Source organism: Harpia harpyja, chromosome 3 (assembly GCF_026419915.1).
Source record: "Harpia harpyja isolate bHarHar1 chromosome 3, bHarHar1 primary haplotype, whole genome shotgun sequence".
NCBI classification, from domain to species: Eukaryota; Metazoa; Chordata; class Aves; order Accipitriformes; family Accipitridae; genus Harpia; species Harpia harpyja.
In genome coordinates, this window is record NC_068942.1 from 71,575,437 (window position 1) to 71,592,463 (window position 17,027).

The window sequence follows — 17,027 nt, forward strand, 5'->3', positions numbered from 1 at the left end:
GCCCAAGCACCCAGAGCTGCCCAAAGCTGAATCTTTGTGACACTTTAGTTTAATAGGCTCCTTCCTGCACCCTGAAAGCAGGCTGTACAGGAAAAACACAACTTATTCAGCAACTTAATTGCTTTAAATTATTTGTAATATAGCTGCTGTGATGTCAAGCATTCAGTCATTGCCCGTCTATTACAAGTCGCAACCCACCCAGACTTTCATTCCTACTGCATTGCAGGCTTCGCTTCCATCAGAAGCGCGGCCCCACACGCCTCTCCCCAGCCCCGGCCGGGCGTGGGCTGGCTGCCACTGCGAGCGGGAGCGCGGCGGGGCGAGGGGCACCGCCGGCCTCCCCGGGCCCGCTCCGCGCCGCCTGCCTGTGGAAAGCGAGGGCGGGGAGCGCGACTCGGGCCCCTTCCCGAAGCGCCCGGCGCCCGCGGGGGCTCGGCCCCAAACGCGAGGGGCCCTGCTAGGCCGCGGGGGCTGGGCCGGGCCGTCCCGCTCGCCTCCCGGGAGGGCTGGCAGCCCTGAGGGGAAGCCGAGGGGCCCCTCCCTGCCGCGGGGCGCGAAGCGAGGCTGACCGCGGCGGGTGGGCACGGGAGAGGTCTCTCCGCACAGCCCAGCAGGAAGGAAGGGGAGGCCGGGGGAAGCTCGAAGGCCGAAGCCCCGGGCCCCGCCGCCGCCCCCCCCGGGCCCTGCCGCACTGACTCAGCCCTCGCCAGCTCCCGCACCTCCCCCCGCCGCCTCCCGCGCCCTCTCGCGAGACTCGGTCGATGTAGACGCGATGTCCTTTGGGGCACCGGCGGGGGGAGGGCAGAGGGGGAGGGAGGCGAAGCCAGGGGTGCCTTGATTGATAGCGGTCTCCGCCAGTGGGTGAGGGGGACGGCGAGGCCTTAGCCAATAGCTTCGTCCCAAGGCGAGCGGCGAGCCAATGGCGGGGCTGGGGGGGCGGGGCACGCCGCTGGCTGATTGATCCCAGCTTTGGCGTTGTTCAGTTAGAGCGAGAACATTCTAGAGGTGAGTACGGGGCAGCCATTGCCGGGGTCCCATCAGCCGCCCCCTTCTGCCTGAGCTGCGCGCCAGCCGCCGCCTCTCCCTCCCCCCTTCCCTTTTTTCCCCCCCTCCTCCTTTTCCCTCTCCTCACAGGTGTCGCCACTAACGATGCCCCTGATTGTGTCTTGCCCGCAGATTGTCCGGCACTGCTGTCCCTGCTGATACCGCCCGCCCCAGGACGCCGGGACCCGGAGGCTGCGGCGTCCGCCTCCGCCTCCCTCTCCGTCCGGATATAAGCGCCCCCACGGCCCTGTTCTCCTCGCACACTCGGCTTCGTCGCAGCCCGGGGCGAGCAGCGTTGGGTTTATGTCTTTATTGGACGAAAACGGTGAGTATCGGCGCTGGGCTAGGGCGGATGGGGACAGCCGGGATTGAGAGGAGGGTTTGGGTTTTGGGAAGGTGGGGGGAGCGGGCGGGCGCCTCAGGCTGGGCTGGAGCGTCGGGTCGTCGGTAAACGGTGGATAGTGGGAGAGGTTTTGTGTATCGAAGCGTCCGGGACCTTGATGGGAGGGGGAGGAGAAAACGACGAAAAAAACCCTAAAAGCCCCAAAGCTTCAGTTATACCTGTTTGCTGATTTGGGGGTGGGGTTTTTTGTCTTTTTTGGTTTGTTTTCTTTTTTCTTATAATTCCCCACCACTGCCATGCGACGAGACAAGATGGCGGCGGCTGGGGCCGCGCCTCCCCGTGCTGTGGGTGGGCGGGGAGGGGGCGCGGGGAGCTGTGGCGCAGTTACAAACCCGGGGGGGGGGGGACGCCTGCTCTTGAAGGGTTAGCCCCGGGGGGTGGGGGGGGAGACGGGGGACGAGGAGCGGGGGGGGGCAGCCGCGGAGCGTCCCCCTCTCGCTGTTGGAGAGCGCACGCGTGGCTGGAGGTGATTCCCCCGCCATGTCTTCCAGGGCTGACTCAGTGCTTAATTGCTGCATTTATGACTCATCACAGGCTGAGTGGGGCGGGGAAGCGGTGCTTTGAAGCAGGGATTCTATCTGCCTTCCCGCTCTTTCCTCTGTGCATAGCATACGGGGTGGGGGGGGGGGGGGGGTGGTGCTTGGGATGAGGTGTCCTAGGGACCAGGAGAGGGAGCTTTAGTCTACAGCAGACAAAAGCTGTAATCTGGAAGGAGGGGAAACGGCATGTTCTGCCTGAGAGCTCATGCTCAGTCACCGAGATACCTGCTTCCTCAGTGCTTCTGCAGGCACGTGGCCAGGTCACGTGGTGGCTTTTTTTAGATACCTTGGGGAAGGAAGGCTCGAGCTTGAAACAGAGTCCGTGGTGCACTTTTTGCTGAGGAAGGGCAAAACTGCATCTGGGCTAATGTAGAACACAAGGCACGTACAAATCTGCTCGCTTTTTGTGTGAAGAAATTGTGAGCCTGACCAGAGGGACTCAGACCACGTGGAACCAATAGACTGCTCTTATGTATAAATACTAGGAAGGCTATTTTAATGTGTCAACGCTTCTGTCATTAATGATAACATGATGACGTGTCAGAATAGCCATACTGTAGTCAGGGTTGCCTGTGTAGTCAACCAGTTGTGGCTTAAGTACTCTTAGATCTGATTATAGAGACACATGTTAATTTAAATATGTAAATACTGCTTAAGGCAACTTTAATAATAGGATTCATCCTCCTTCCCCTTCCTTCCCCTCCCCCCTTCCCCTAAGAAAAAAATCAACTGGAAAAGCTGCTGCACTGCTCTGTACCTCTGCATTGCTAGGCTTTCTACAGTGAAGCAACTTATGTCAGACTTTATCAGGCTTATTGTTAAGTCAAAACTCAACAGAAGCTGCTATGAGAATCCATAAGTGAGAGGGAGAATTACCTAATTTTCAACTCTTTTCCACTCCGATCCAAAAAAACTGGTAAGCCATGTAAAAGTTATGTTGGGCTACAGATTGGTGCTGCTTCATCTTGCTGATATTTCTCAACATTCTGACAGACTTCCGTTTATGTGATGGGTTCATGCTATGATGTGGAATTTGAAACTGTTTTCCAGATCTTTCTCCTGCTTCCTGCAGCCTGAAATGTATCACATGACCTTCTCAGTGCAAGACCCACTGGTCTCCATAATAAATCAAGCAGTGTTCCTTTCCCTTCCTTATTAATTGCAGCACTCCTCAGGAGTTAATTGTACAGAAAATAGCTTTAAGCTGTTCAATGCTTTGGGTAGTAAGAAAGAAGAGGGTGGAAAGCTCTGTGGTGTAGTTGAGGAAAAGTTCCTTAGCAGTATACAATTCAAGGCTGTTGGTTTCAGTTCCACAAGTTGAAGAAAGCCATAGCATAAAGAATGTTTGGAGTTTTTTTCTTCTTTTCACCCTATAATATAGTCCCTTATATAGCTCTGTAGCAAAACCTGATTGGCTCACATTAAGATAAACTTCCTTTCTTTTCTGTTTATTAACACTTGCAGAGCTGTTGCGCAGCCACTGGTACCTGTATTGGGGAAACATAGCATACAAGCAAGAACCTTACAGCCTCAGTGGCGAAAATTTTTTCATGTCAGAGACCGAGAACTCTTGCAGTCGTTTATGTCATCCCGTCTTCTCCAGACAGAAGATACCAAAAAACTGCAATCAAAGATCTCTTCATCTTATTGATAAAGCTACTAATAAGGCAAAATGTCTGTCAACGTCAACCGCAGTGTTTCAGATCAGTTCTATCGCTACAAAATGCCCCGTCTGATTGCCAAGGTAACTTACTAACCATTAGCGGTAAGTAGGTAGTGTTTCACACCACTTGCTCTCTTGATAGAGAAGGAAGAGAGGTGTGAGGTAATGATAATGTTTAGCCAGTCAGAGGGCAAGGAGGATGTTTGCTCCTTTCTGTCCAGACTAAGTGCACATTAGCTCTTCTAAGAAGACACACTGCAAAGCAAAACTTAGATGTAGTGAAATGGGGAAAATGCACACTGGGTTTGGCTGTTGCAGTCACTTGATCTTAAAACTTTTCTTCTTCTTCTTTTAGGTGGAGGGCAAAGGAAATGGAATAAAGACAGTTATAGTCAACATGGTTGACGTTGCAAAGGCGCTTAATCGGCCTCCAACGTGTAAGTAGTCTAGAGTGACACAGCACTTTTTTTTTTTTGTGCTTTTGTGTTCAAAGTGGTAGTGTTACATAGCTAATAAGCATTAACACTGTTTTTTCGAGATTTGTAAGAAAGAAATGTGACTATCTCAGGGTGAAATAGTGAACAGAAAGAAGCAATGGCATATTTAATTGCTGTTAAAAATCACAAGATATGAGAGCAGTGGTGATTATTATACTTTCTTTACAGATCCTACCAAATTTTTTGGTTGTGAGCTGGGAGCACAGACCCAGTTTGATGTTAAGAATGACCGTTACATTGTCAATGGATCTCATGAGGCGAATAAGCTGCAAGACATGTTGGATGGATTCATTAAAAAATTTGTTCTCTGTCCTGAGTGTGAGAATCCTGAAACTGATCTGGTGAGTGCACTCAGTCTATTGGGGGTAGTGCTATGGAAACACTTCGTTAGATGTTTATGGAGGTGGTGTGAATTTAATAGCTGACTTGAATATCTATGAAGAGAAAATCCAGTACACACACACCCCCTCTTTGGGCAAAGCTTCACATTTGTAACAGTTCAGAATTGTAAGCTAAATTGTTACTTATAGACTTGCTGTGTTGGGGTTGATATAAAGTATTTAAACCTCTGGCTTAAGCCTGTGGGGATGATAATGTAAACATCAGGTTTAGACTTTAATACTTAGTTGTTCTGTAAGTGGTATGTTAACTGGAGGTTGTTCTGTTTTACAGCATGTCAATCCTAAGAAACAAACTATAGGTAACTCTTGCAAAGCCTGTGGCTATCGAGGCATGCTTGACACAAACCATAAGCTCTGCACGTTTATTCTCAAAAACCCACCTGGTAAGTGTGTTTCCTTATCTAGTGGGAGTAAAGGGAACTTCTTCAGTGTGAGTGAGGTTAATGGAAGCAGAAAAACAAATAGCTCACATATAATTAAAGTGTAAAAAGACTCCAGCATACTCATAGAGTATGTTTGTGGGTCAGGATGAAGCAGCTGTGTTCATAGTTTCAATATGAGGAGTCTCTTCCCTTGTTATCCTGTATTCTTCCCAAGTAGAAGTATTTGAAGAGTTGAATTTGCCTGTGCAGGACAAGACAAGAGGGGAGCTAGTCAGCCAGGAGCTCATTGCAGTTTTGCCTTCAAGTCAGTGTGAAGTAGAAGGGTAGGAAGTAAAAGCAGTATAGTAAATGCTAACTGTAATGTACTTGTTCTGTGCAAGCAACACTCTGTAGTAAGCATCTAGTTGCCTGCTGCAATTTAAGCTTGCTAGAATAGAAAAGTCTAACCTATTCCAGGGGTCTCTGCATTGTGAGGTCACCTGTTATATAGACTTGGACAACCTTATGTCTTGAGAAATGAGGCTTGCACCAGAACCAGGGGTTTGCCCAGCAGATGTATATCTGCCCTGAGTGTATCTGGGGATGGGTACTATACATAACTTGCTGCTAATAAAAGCATCCTAACTCACTTGGGGATTTGGCGGAGGTGAGGTGGTGCAGGGACTTCGGCTTTCACTAGTTCATGGAATAAAACATGAAAATTGACTTGCAGAAAGTGGTGACACTGGTACAGGAAAGAAAGAAAAGGAGAAGAAGAACAGAAAAGGCAAGGACAAAGAGAATGGTTCTGTGTCCAGCAATGAGACACTTCCACCCCCACCACCAGAGGAGATTACACCTCCACAGGTTGTGGTAAGTAGAAGGGAAAGCAGGGAGATGGGAGTGTGTGGTGTCTTGCTCTAATTTAAATCACTGGTATTCCCTGCTAGTCAACATTGCACCAAAAGTTCTTACTGTATCCAGAACTTCATTGCTGGAATAGAAGTATCCCTGGGTCTTCTTTATAGCAGCTTTATCAACTCTTCAGTAGCAGTGTTTGTGTTCCTTACGAAGTGAAAGCTGCATACCCTTTACAGTCCAGGTCCCTGAAAAGGAGTATCTCATGAGCGTATTAGAGTGGTAAAACTGCTCTTCAAGTCACCCTGCAGATGGCTACAAACTCGTGTCTAGCTTACATTACTTCTTCCCTACGTCTACCCTTTCTCCATCATCTTTGACTTCCAAATAATAGTATAACCCTTTCTTTAGGGAAAGATCAAAAGTACCTGTTTAAAAATGCTCTCAAATCCGCATTTGGAAAAGACACCTATTGCTAAGCTTGTAGTAACATTGTGTGAACCTGTTGCTTTGGTTTTGTTTTTGAGGAGGAGGAGGATGATGATGATTGGGGTGAAGACACAACAGAAGAAGCCCAGAGGCGTAGAATGGATGAAATTAGTGACCATGCGAAGAACCTCACACTTAGTGAAGACCTGGAAAGAACAGTGGAGGAGAGAGTCAACATATTATTTGACTTTGTGAAGGTGAATATTCTCTGGTGGTTTGCTTGGTAGTCAGTCTGCTGCAGTTGTATAAAATGTTGGTAAGGAGACTAAGCGCAAGCTGCTTAAGCTTCTACCAAAGCAGTTCCACCAGTGGTGGGGAAGGAAGCGGTGCAATAGAGCATTGACGCAGACCTCAGTAGCACTAAAATGTTTCTACCCGTTACTGTCTTTGTAGAAAAAGAAGGAAGAAGGTGTCATTGATACTTCTGACAAAGACATTGTAGCAGAAGCAGAGAGACTGGATGTAAAGGCTATGGGCCCACTAGTTCTCACTGAAGTCCTTTTTGACGAAAAGATTCGTGAACAGATAAGGAAATACAGGCGTCACTTCCTTCGTGTAAGCAGCCTCTTCTTTTGCATCCAGTGTAACAACTGTTGGGTTGGCTTTTTGTAACAACTGCTTTTGACTCAGTTCTGGATTGCTTGGTACTTTGGGGAAGAAGGCTTTTTGTAGTTTGTTTTTTTTAAATGCCTCCTTAGCTAGGGAGAACTGCTGGGGGCGATAGTATGAGCTGTTGTAAATTTCGTTATTATGTTGAGAAGCAGCAGTCCTTTCTGGAGAGGGGGGAAAAAAAAGCTAATTTAATTGTTTGCTCTTATCGTGATTTTAGTTCTGCCACAACAACAAGAAAGCTCAGCGGTACCTTCTCCATGGCTTTGAGTGTGTGGTAGCCATGCATCAGTCTCAGCTTATTTCTAAAATACCACATATTTTGAAGGAAATGTATGATGCAGATCTTCTGGAAGAAGAAGTCATCCTTGGCTGGGCAGAAAAGGTAAGGGGTAGTATTTCATGTACTACACAAGCTAAGTACCTGAATGTAGTATACTGTGTCTGGTTTCTCCCTTCTGGTGTAGCTTCTCGTGCAGATGTCTTTGAACAACTAATCTGAGAAATTAACTGTCTGGGAGAAACCTCCCTTTCAAAAATGGGCTGTTCAAGGCCGTGGGGTGAGGTGAGAGTTTGAAGTTAGGCTTTTGCTGTGTTTGGGTATGATCTAATGTAAACTGCTTCAGTGTTCAAGCAAAGTCTGGTTACTTCTGTCTTTCAGGCCTCAAAGAAATATGTTTCAAAGGAGCTTGCCAAAGAAATCCGTGTCAAAGCAGAACCATTTATTAAATGGCTAAAGGAAGCTGAAGAAGAATCTTCCGGTAATGAAGAAGAGGATGAAGATGAAAACATAGAGGTAGGAAAGGTTCAGTTACTGTAAACAACTCCAAGGTTGCGCTGTTCCTGCATGCTTAAGTTTTTGTCTTGGTGCACTATAAAATAGCTTAGCTTACTTCCTGTATTACTGTGCATGTTGGGAGGTGGAGGGACACCTCATGTCTAATGCTGGGTCAGAGTGTTTTTGCTACACATAGTCATTTGTCTACCTAAGATCCTTTTTGTAATGGTACAGGTGCATCTTAATAGGCAAAGACTATCATTGTGGAATAGTACGAACAGTCTCTTGCACAGTAGAGTAGTTTACGTAGTGGAAGATTGGCAGGAGGTATTGTGTGTAAAGCCTCGTCTTCTAGAAGAGTTAGTGGGTGTATGCTTGTTAGAAAAGTTGATTAAAGAACAAATGACGGTTTTCCTCATGGTGTAGGCCTAGGGGAAGTCCTTCAGCTATGCTCCAGGTGACTGTGGCTGGGATTTTTTTTTTTTTTTTTTTTTTGCATGTGGGCTTTTTGTTTGTTTATTCTCATCCCAGTAGTACCTACTCTTGTTCCTGGATATGAGATCCTGCTTCCTACAGATACACATGCATGCCTCTGCCTTCTAAAGATGGATGTTACGGCATAGTTGTAGTGTCGGTATGCCTGAACTCAGGTTTCCTATGCAGCATTAATTCTTGTAGGGGAAGATGGTGTGCAGTGCGTTTCAGAGCAGAGCAGCGTGTTAAGCAGGTTATGGCAATAGACAGGAGGGCTGTTGAGCAGGCGGGTGTGTTGCAGCTTCTGATGTTAAAATTACTCTAGTGCTTAATGATAGTAGGTGCTGTAGTAAAAGTAAGTGTCTTGTTTCCACAGGTGGTGTACTCTACAACTGCCAGTGTACCTAAAGTTGAAACTGTGAAGCCTGCAAACAATAAAGATGATGATATTGATATTGATGCCATTTAAAGTGATGCAACGTAGCTTCCAGCATAATAATGCAAACTTCTCTGCATTTTCTGCCAGAAGTGTGACTTGTATGTGCACAAGCTGAAATGGCTTAACATCCTGCTACTCTTTGTACTCTAAAATGTATCTTTTTACTGTGACTGGTCTTGTGTAACTAAGCCTAATACCAAGGAGTCAGCACGTCAGTGAACTGATCTAGTTTGCAACTGGCATGTTCTATTTTGTTTTTCTAACTTGTGTTGGACACATACTTGGAGCACATTTATACAGTTGTGGAAATAAAGGATTTGGTTTTGGTCAATCTTCATTTGTGACTCTGAACTCCCTTATGTCTTTTCCAAGTAAGTATTTACATAACTTGGTGAAACATGCAAAGTTGAAGACAAAACGACAAAAGCTGATGTGCAAAGTTTGAGACAAAATGACAAAAATGTCTTGACTGAGGCAAAAAAAATAACCTTAGCTTAGAGGCTGTTGCAACAGTGGAGACTTGAAACCCTGGGCAAGAAGCAGGTGTTGGGTAATCTGCAGCGTACAGATGCCAGCTTCTTAAAACAGAAGGCAACCGGATTGTGATCTGTGCAGGCTTTTTTTAACAAAAACTTTCACAGGTATTCATTACAGAAGTTGGGGTTTTTTTCTGATGTTTTCAACAGCTCCATTAAGTACAGATTTCAGGGCTCTGACTAGAGCTGAGGGAACCAGTACCTCTGCAGTTAACATGCATTGCCACTGAACAGCTGGCTGTGGCTTTACACACCGCTGTGTGGTGTCATCATAGCACAGGAGACTGGCATCCTGCTCCAGTCTGATTTGGGGGAAGAGGAACTCGGTCCATCTAAATCGGGAAATGTGTGATATGGTGAGTGATGGGTTTTGGTGTAGGTGTGTGGGTCAGTGCAGGGGCTTTGGGGAGAGTTTTTTTTGTTGCGCTTCACAGCCTTCCACTCTAGAAAACCAAGAGTGGCAAGAGAGTGATAATGTTTTCTTTCATTGTTGTGAGATTCAGTATTACAAGTTTTGAGAGATCAAACCGCTAGTGCAGTGAGCTGCTTTTTCTAGTCAAACTTTCAGCAGAATTTGCAGTTGGATGAAGGGGAAGATTATGTTTGCTGGGTACAATAGTGGTGACTTGAGCTGTGGGTTTTCCTCTCCAAAACTGGGGTGTAGGTCTGTGAACTTGTGTTGCAGGTGGCCCTGGCAGCAAATTGTCACTTGGCACTAGCAGATGTGACAAACAGCATTAGAAAGATGGGGTGAAGCCAGGAAGCATTTGAAAGTGTTTAGACAGGTTTTTATTGTAGTAGTACAAAAACTTGATTTTCAATTGAAATACAGGTTTATTCGTGGCTGCTTTTTCTCCAAAAGAAAACGCCATTATAGGTATTTGCCTGCCAGGCTGCAAGGTTGAGATCCTCTGAAAAAATCCCAGCTGAATACAGTGTCACTATTGCAGAGCTGATGATTTTTGCCTGCTATTCCTGTAGAAAACTGTAATGGGTGGGGTTTTGTTGTGTGGATAGAATTAAGAGACTAGAACCTGTGGAACTTTTTTAAAGTGAAAGGCTACAAGTTCAGGGGTGGTGACAAGCTTGAGAGGGAAGGGTTAAAAACACTGTCTAGTTGGAGGCAAGGTTTCAGCCCTGGCTTTCCTGCATACTTGTATCAGCAGGTTGGGCATGACCAATACCTGGATAATGAAATCATTCACCAGTATCTTCCAGTCACCTTGGTGATGTGGTTGTAGGACTTCGCAAGTTGTACCTCCCTGGTAGTCACTTACCTGTTGCAGTGGGAGGTGGGTGCTTGTACTGTGGGTAGGAGTTTGAGCCGGCTTTGCCTTTCTGAGCAGAATTCCTGCTTGTGCAGGGAATGAGAAGCCTTGCTCTTTCCCAGGAGTGTGTCACAGCTGCAATGTTGAGAAATGCTGTGGCCCCTTAACTAAGTGTGTAAGAGAGCTCCCTGCAGTGTGGGCAGGCACCACCTTCTGATTCTCTGAGGCTGATTCTTAGCTGGTGTAGGTCAGCAGGATTCACCAAAATAATGAGTTGCTCCATGCTGATCGTCCACAGCTGTGGCTTTGCAGATCTTGGTTGATACCAATACCATCTCTAGGATGTGACCGGAAGGTTTCTGTTTGAGGTATGTGTTGCATGGTGTTGGCTGCTACCAGCTGTGACAAAGTGAAGTTTCATTCAGGGTGTAGTTAAGTTTCATTTTAGAGCAGACTTAATTGTAATTGCAGGCTGCCACCAAAGGGAATGATTTTTTTTTCCCACCCCAAGACCTAGTGACTAGCAAGACAGACCTATTCTTTCCAGTAGGGAAACTAGGAAATAAATCCACCCAAAAAAGTGTATTATAAAGTGGTACCCTAATATTCAGATATGGAGGAGGCTTCTAGAAGCCCTGAGGCTACCACTAACTGAAATTCCTGGCACTGAGTTCCACTTCTCACCCTATTTTCACACGTATTGCTGTTTCCATCCTGGATTGTTAACCGAGGATTCCACCAGCTACTAATAAAAATGAGTGTTCGTTTTGTGAGTATTTCTTTAGGGAAGGAAAAAGTCTGACTTAGAAGTTTCCTGAGCCTTTGAATTTATTGCTGCTGCTATCTGATTAAAAGTAACAAGTACATCTTCAAAAGGCAACTTGGTGTTTAGATACCATCTGCTCAAAGCTTCAAAGAGACTCCTGGCACCTGGAAAGGAAACAGTAAGTGTTGGGCGATTGCCCTCACTTGCTTCATATCGTACAGTCTCTCTGTTTAAAACCCTCAGCGTGAATGCTGTGATTTGGCAGGTGGAAGGTCTAGCAGCAGGTCTGTTAGCCTTGGCTTTACAAACCTTCATCTCCTCCCAGGGGCCTGCGATCAGGAGCTTTACTGCAGCTCAGCAGCCTTCATCAGTGGCTTCTCTTCATCCAGCACAATGGGGAGCTTCGCAGCTGACGGCTTTGCTTGGGGCAGAATTACAAGCAGATGAAAGGAGCTCAGCAGCTTCAGCTGAGGTTTGAAATCCTGATTGTTGTTGTGCGTACAAGAAGTAAAATTGCCTGGTTTTACTTTTATCAATGAGAGCCTAAAAATCGTCATTAGAGGTCAGGGCCTCGCTCAGCTGGATATGGTAGACATGTATTATATAAAAGGACGTTCTTTGCTCCTGAGAGTGTACAGCTCGGTCTTGTAGCAAGGCAATGACTAAAGATAAGAGTGATTTGAAGTGATTCCAGTAGGCATAGTAATGTGCTGAATGCTTTTTACTTCCCCTTGCTGTGGTAGCAGCTACCCCAGCTGGTGTAACCGCAATGTGACGTTCCCAAAGAGGTCAGCTTTTTAAACAGGGCGCAGTTTGCTCTGTGGGGTCACCTGTGTGAGGCATTGCCATGAGGCTATTGTTCCTCCCCACTAAGATCTTCCTTGTTCTTTAGGTTGAGGCGCTTGCTGAAAGATCCCAATCTCCACACAAGTCAAACAGCTGGATTGATTTGTTGCTGGCCAGATGTACCATAGAGTTAAAAGAGTTGATTTATAACTCTAATAAGTAATGTTTCCTATGTGGGTGTATTCTAGTTGTGCAAGTTCTGAACTTTGATGTTTGAAAAGAAGAGGTATCACTGAAAAGTAGTTAATGTAGCGATCTGTAACAACGCTGTCCTTTCATTTGAGGGCTGCTACAGGGTAGTAATAAGATCACAGCAATCTTGGGTTCCCAGTGAAACCAGTGAACGGAAATGACAAGGAGAGATAGAACAAAAGTAGCTGACCCACCAATTAATTAGTCTTCCAAACTGTGGCAGCTATTTTCTTCTCAAACTAATTACTCCGAAAGAGCCTCAGAGGACTGTTGACTCCTTGGCATTCAGTAACACCACTGAACTGTGAAGATGTGGAACAGAAAGCCCCGAAGCAAAGACAATAAAAAGCAGCTTGAAAACAATGCTCTTGAAAGCTTTATCTGTGAAATACTGTTTGTACGCTTAAATTTCAGCTTAAGTCTTACAAAGGTGTTGGAGCCATTGGGATTGCTTACATGCTTGACAGGCTGCTGGTGTTGCCTATGTTTTTCTTTTGAAGACAATCATCTTGCTGCCGCAGAGGTGTCAGAATCTGTCTCCGGACCCGGAATTGGTGAGGAGCTGTTCTGGAGCCACTGAACAGCTTTCCCAGGATACCACTTCCTTACCTAGTGTGGACCAGCACCGGGGTATCTCCACAGCTTCCTTAGAGCTGTTCCAGTTGGCATCCATCAAGGACATGGCCCCAGCACTCAGGTGATGCTGCTTTTAATTCAGTAAAATTCTGCAACTACTTGATGTTTTTCAGAGGAAAAAGAAAAAAATCTTTGATATCTTGGGTTAGGAACCCAAGAAACAGGGGTTCGCCCAATCATTGTCAGTAAAACAGAGGGAACGGTTCCTCCTGTTGTGATGAGTGTCACGGAAATCCAATAAACGTTAAACCATCTTTTCTGGACATAAGTTTTTCTACTTGCACATGCTTCAATGTTGGTGCTTACTAAATAGCTAAGACTCTTTAGTGATTTAGCCTCAGCAGAAAGCTGCATCCTGGGTTTCTGTAAATAGGATGCTGTTAGCTGCCAGTGATGGCCATGCAAATCCGTCATGATGGGGCAGGTCCAGGGTGAAGCCAGGTCAGTAAGGCAAGGCCGGGATCAGCGGGGGCCATGGCTGGGCACAGGCATGCCCATGCGGGTATGCAAGCTTTACAAGGGCCCCAGCCTAAGTGCCAAGGTGGGGAGGCCCCAGACTGGGCTTCTCCCAGCTCCTCACACTGCTCCTTCTGTGTCACTCAGCTCCAAGGTTACTCGGCTGCACCGTATCAGAGCTGACCTTGAACACAGGCAGCCACACACCTGCAAGGAGGGGGAAGAGGTTGCAGACCCTGTTCCTGCTCCCAGGACCCTGACATTTTCTGAGACTGGAGCTAGAGAGTGCTGTTTTTTCCACTGCTAATCTTATCTCATTACCATGGTGATAGATGCATTTTCTGCACAGGATTTTCTTTCTCAAGGGGGGAAGAGATGATGCAAAGGAGAGCTCTGGTCCGAGCCTAGGGTCATAGCCACTTCAGCCATACATTGCAAATAAGGGAAGTATCAGCACCAAGAACTCCTCAAAGGGAAGTTTGTGTGGGTGTTGTATTATTCTCTCTGAATTTCTGCTTGATACTGATTTTTATATCTATCTGATATTAATAAATCCCTGCTAACAGCACTGACGTCAATTGAGTATGGCTTTGTATTTGTGCAATTAAGGGAGACATCTGGCATCTTTAAAAGAAACATGAGGGAAGTGTATTTCCCCAGGAGAATCCCATTCCTGTGTTGTCAGGGAATTGTTAATAAATTATTAATTAATAATCACTCTGATGGACAAAGTTACAGGTATACAAATTGCGAACAGAGTAGTTCACATAGGAAAAGACTAAATAAAGAAGGAAAAGGCTAAATAAAAAGACTAAGGGTTTTTCACGTGGTCTCTGAGGCTGTGAAACCTGGATTTAAAGGCTTCCATCTCCTGCCTCTGTTGTTCCTTCAGCCTGTGCTCATGTTCTGTATCGTGAGCCAGAGGAGCCGGCGGTCCCAGCTGGATGTGCTGTGGGCCTCGGGGTGGTTATGGGTGGTGGGCCAGCACACTCGGGGGAAACGGGAAGCAGGAGCACAGCTGCGATGACAGGAAAATACTGCTTTGTGTGGGGAAAGTCACGGGATTTTAAATAATCTCTTTAGATTCTCATTTGTCACCTGGTGTTTAATCCAGGAATTTGCATTCTCCATGCCTTCTCCGTGAACAGGATGGCTAGATTTTAGTTTCCATTTATTCTGCTGAAAGACTCCTACGTAAGATCCAGAATGCAGAAGGGGCAATTTTAAGGAAAAAGTCATTGACTATTGATGGACTTTCAACAAAATCCGAAGAACCGGTTTAAACGAGACAAACAATGTCAGCCAGGTCCCACGAGGTCAGAACGATGTGGGAACTGCATCCACCCAGGCTGCTGTCAGGAGCACACCACCTCTAGAAGAGCTTAGGTGGAGTGGTACGGAAAAAGGGAAGGGAAACCTTTCTGTAAGGAAAGCAGGCTGGATCCCACGCAATGGAGGTCACCAAAGAACACCTTCACCTTGCAGCCAAATGGAGGAGCCAAAGTTTTTAGCAAGTAGCACAACTCGCTGAAGTCAAGAGTCCAGGGGTGAAAAAACCACCATAAAAAGTAGTAACATGTAGGCAGAACTGTGTGCTCCTCATGCTGATTAAAAATAAAGGGGATGGGGGAGTGATGAGTCCTCCTAGCCAGCTCCTGGTCAATCCTGATGCCAGAAGACAGGAGCAACGCATTTGACTTTGGCAAAACAAAAGCCATAGGAATCAGGAGGTGCTCGTGAAGCCCCTGGAGCTGTGCAGCCAGCCTTTCCCCACTAACCAGTCTTGGTGAACCTCCTCACTTGCGTGGACCTGGAGATGCTTTCAGTTTTGCATGGCCAGGTTTGGGTGCCCGGGTGAAACATCTGCTCAGGACTGGTCCCCTGGGGAGGGCAGGAGTGTGTGGGCTGGGAGGGAGGCACAAGGGAGGCTGGGCTCAGCACCACGGGCACAGCTGGCTGCATCCTGGTCCGGGTCAGCGAGCGGGAAGCCAGGAGGTGAAGGTGGCCGTGGTACGTGGGTGGCGGAGGAGCGAGAGGCAACCGGTGGGGCCTTCCTGTTTGGTAACGCCAACAGGCTTGTCCCGGGCAAGGAGGTGGTTTTATCTGAATCATCGAGGGGGAACTGAGTGTTCCTGGTGGGAGGAGATGTGGGAGAGCAGGTACCTGTCTGTCGGGAGAGCCTTTTCTGGGGGCGTTCGGTGATGTGCAGCAGGGAGCTGTGGTGCTTCACAGGCACAAGGAACTAAATGCTGCAGTTTCTTTTTTTTACATAGTCTTTTATGATATTGTCGCCGCCTCTGTTCCTGTTTTTTCTCAGTGCTGGGGGATGGGACTGGAAGACAGAAAGAAGCAGCGGTATCTCTAATACCAGAAAACCTGTTCGGCAGGAAAACCTGCAGATGCGTGCGGGATGAGGAAGGAGCGGCTGCACTCATGACCCAACCTGCCCTGCACACAGCAGGCCGGGAGGGTGATGGGGGATGACAGGCACCTTCCTCTGTCGTGTCCCCCCCCCTTCCCATGAACCCATTCTCAGCCCTGGATTAAAGAGGCCGGCCGCGGTGTTGCGCCCTGCAGGGACTGCCGGAGGAGGCTGGCGGAGCTGGGGCCGGGCACGGGCTGCGGCAGGGACCCCTTCACCCACCGCCTGCCAGAAACGGTGGGGGAACGCGGGTTTCCCGGCAAGGACGCGGGGCCGGCACCGCTGCCAGGCCCGGCCCACGCCGCGGCCCGGCCCGGCCTCGCCCGCCGCGCTGCGCTGCCCCCGCGCGGCCGCCAGGGGGGGCCCGTGCTCCCCCGTGGGGGTGAGAGTGGCGGAAATAATTCTCTTCCAAAACTACTGACAAGAAAGTGTTCGAGAGAGAGAGCTACAGCTGCCTCTCCATCACACACGGTATATAAACCGGGAGGTATTTTCTTCCAGAAGGTATATAGTATGTCAATGTTACACCCGGGGAGGACTTGCTCGCTGATACCCTCCAGCCTGTGTTATGCAGGATGCTCTCAAACCCCTGGACCGTGTAATCTCAGTTCACATGCTCCGAGGGCAAAATGATGCCCTTTACTTTACATTGGAGGATATATTCAGGCCGTACGTAGCCTGCTTACCCTTGGCAGCACTTTTGCCTGCAGGAACAACTACCACATCTCCACACCCGGCATAGCGAACGCTGCACAGGGTCAGGAACGGCACCCTCTATGCAGCTCCTGACTCTGTTTCCAGGTAACACGTCTTGTGAACGAGCTGCGCTTGCCCAAATGGTATGTGCCAGGGGATCCTGCACATGCAGCCGGGTGCTGCTTCGTCCGCACAGGTGCCTGCCCTGTCCTGCTGATGATCTCGGGGGTTCAACCTTCCTCCTCCAGCATGGGATGTGGCGGTGGCACTGGGAGGTAGATGGTCCCTTCTCACGCACCAGTGACTCACCACGCAGCACCCTGCTGTCCCATGGTCCCCCTTCCAGCTGCATTCCTGGTACCAGGGATGCTGTAATTAAACACCTCCAAAGAGCTGTTTTAGTACAAGGGCTACCCACAGCTGCAGGGAACTGCAGAGAAAATAAAACTAATGGCCTGGCAATGCCATGCAGCTCCTGCCCAGCAGTCTGATAGCATGAATCTGATCATCTTTTTTTTTTTCCCGCTCTCCTGTGGTGTTATTTTTCTGCAATCATGTCACACACAGCTAAACTTAAATGAAAAACACAATGGCCATGGTGGAGGAGAGACCTCCTTACACGATCCCACCTCAAGCTGCTCCTGGACAGCAGG

General features: G+C 47.8%; 1 protein-coding gene and 1 non-coding gene across 4 annotated transcripts; both read left to right on the forward strand.

The window, feature by feature from the left end:
* Positions 1–877: 877 nt before the first annotated feature.
* EIF5 (eukaryotic translation initiation factor 5) lies at positions 878–8,893 on the forward strand. Of its 3 annotated transcripts, XM_052783265.1 has the most exons (13): positions 878–1,005; positions 1,177–1,369; positions 2,705–2,902; positions 3,451–3,730; positions 4,005–4,086; positions 4,315–4,487; positions 4,819–4,930; positions 5,643–5,782; positions 6,295–6,453; positions 6,650–6,811; positions 7,086–7,250; positions 7,527–7,661; positions 8,494–8,893. In XM_052783265.1, the coding sequence occupies exons 4-13, from the start codon at positions 3,659–3,661 to the stop codon at positions 8,584–8,586; spliced, it is 1,293 nt and encodes a 430-aa protein (XP_052639225.1). In that variant the 5' UTR covers positions 878–1,005; positions 1,177–1,369; positions 2,705–2,902; positions 3,451–3,658; the 3' UTR covers positions 8,587–8,893. The 3 variants fall into 3 exon arrangements, with proteins under 3 accessions (XP_052639225.1, XP_052639224.1, XP_052639226.1); XM_052783264.1 differs by lacking the exon at positions 2,705–2,902; XM_052783266.1 differs by lacking the exons at positions 878–1,005; positions 2,705–2,902 and having other exon boundaries at positions 1,026–1,369; positions 6,298–6,453.
* On the forward strand, positions 5,308–5,431 carry LOC128140264 (small nucleolar RNA SNORA28). The gene has a single exon (XR_008234678.1). It is a non-coding gene; the product is annotated as a small nucleolar RNA SNORA28 (small nucleolar RNA).
* Positions 8,894–17,027: the final 8,134 nt, after the last annotated feature.

Coding starts and splice junctions, on each gene's coding strand:
- EIF5 (XM_052783265.1), top strand. CDS start 3,659: ATGTCTGTCAACGTCAACCGCAGTGTTTCAGATCAGTTCTATCGCTAC. Junction 6,812..7,085: donor ACAGGCGTCACTTCCTTCGT/GTAAGCAGCCTC, acceptor TCGTGATTTTAG/TTCTGCCACAACAACAAGAA. Junction 7,251..7,526: donor TCCTTGGCTGGGCAGAAAAG/GTAAGGGGTAGT, acceptor TCTGTCTTTCAG/GCCTCAAAGAAATATGTTTC.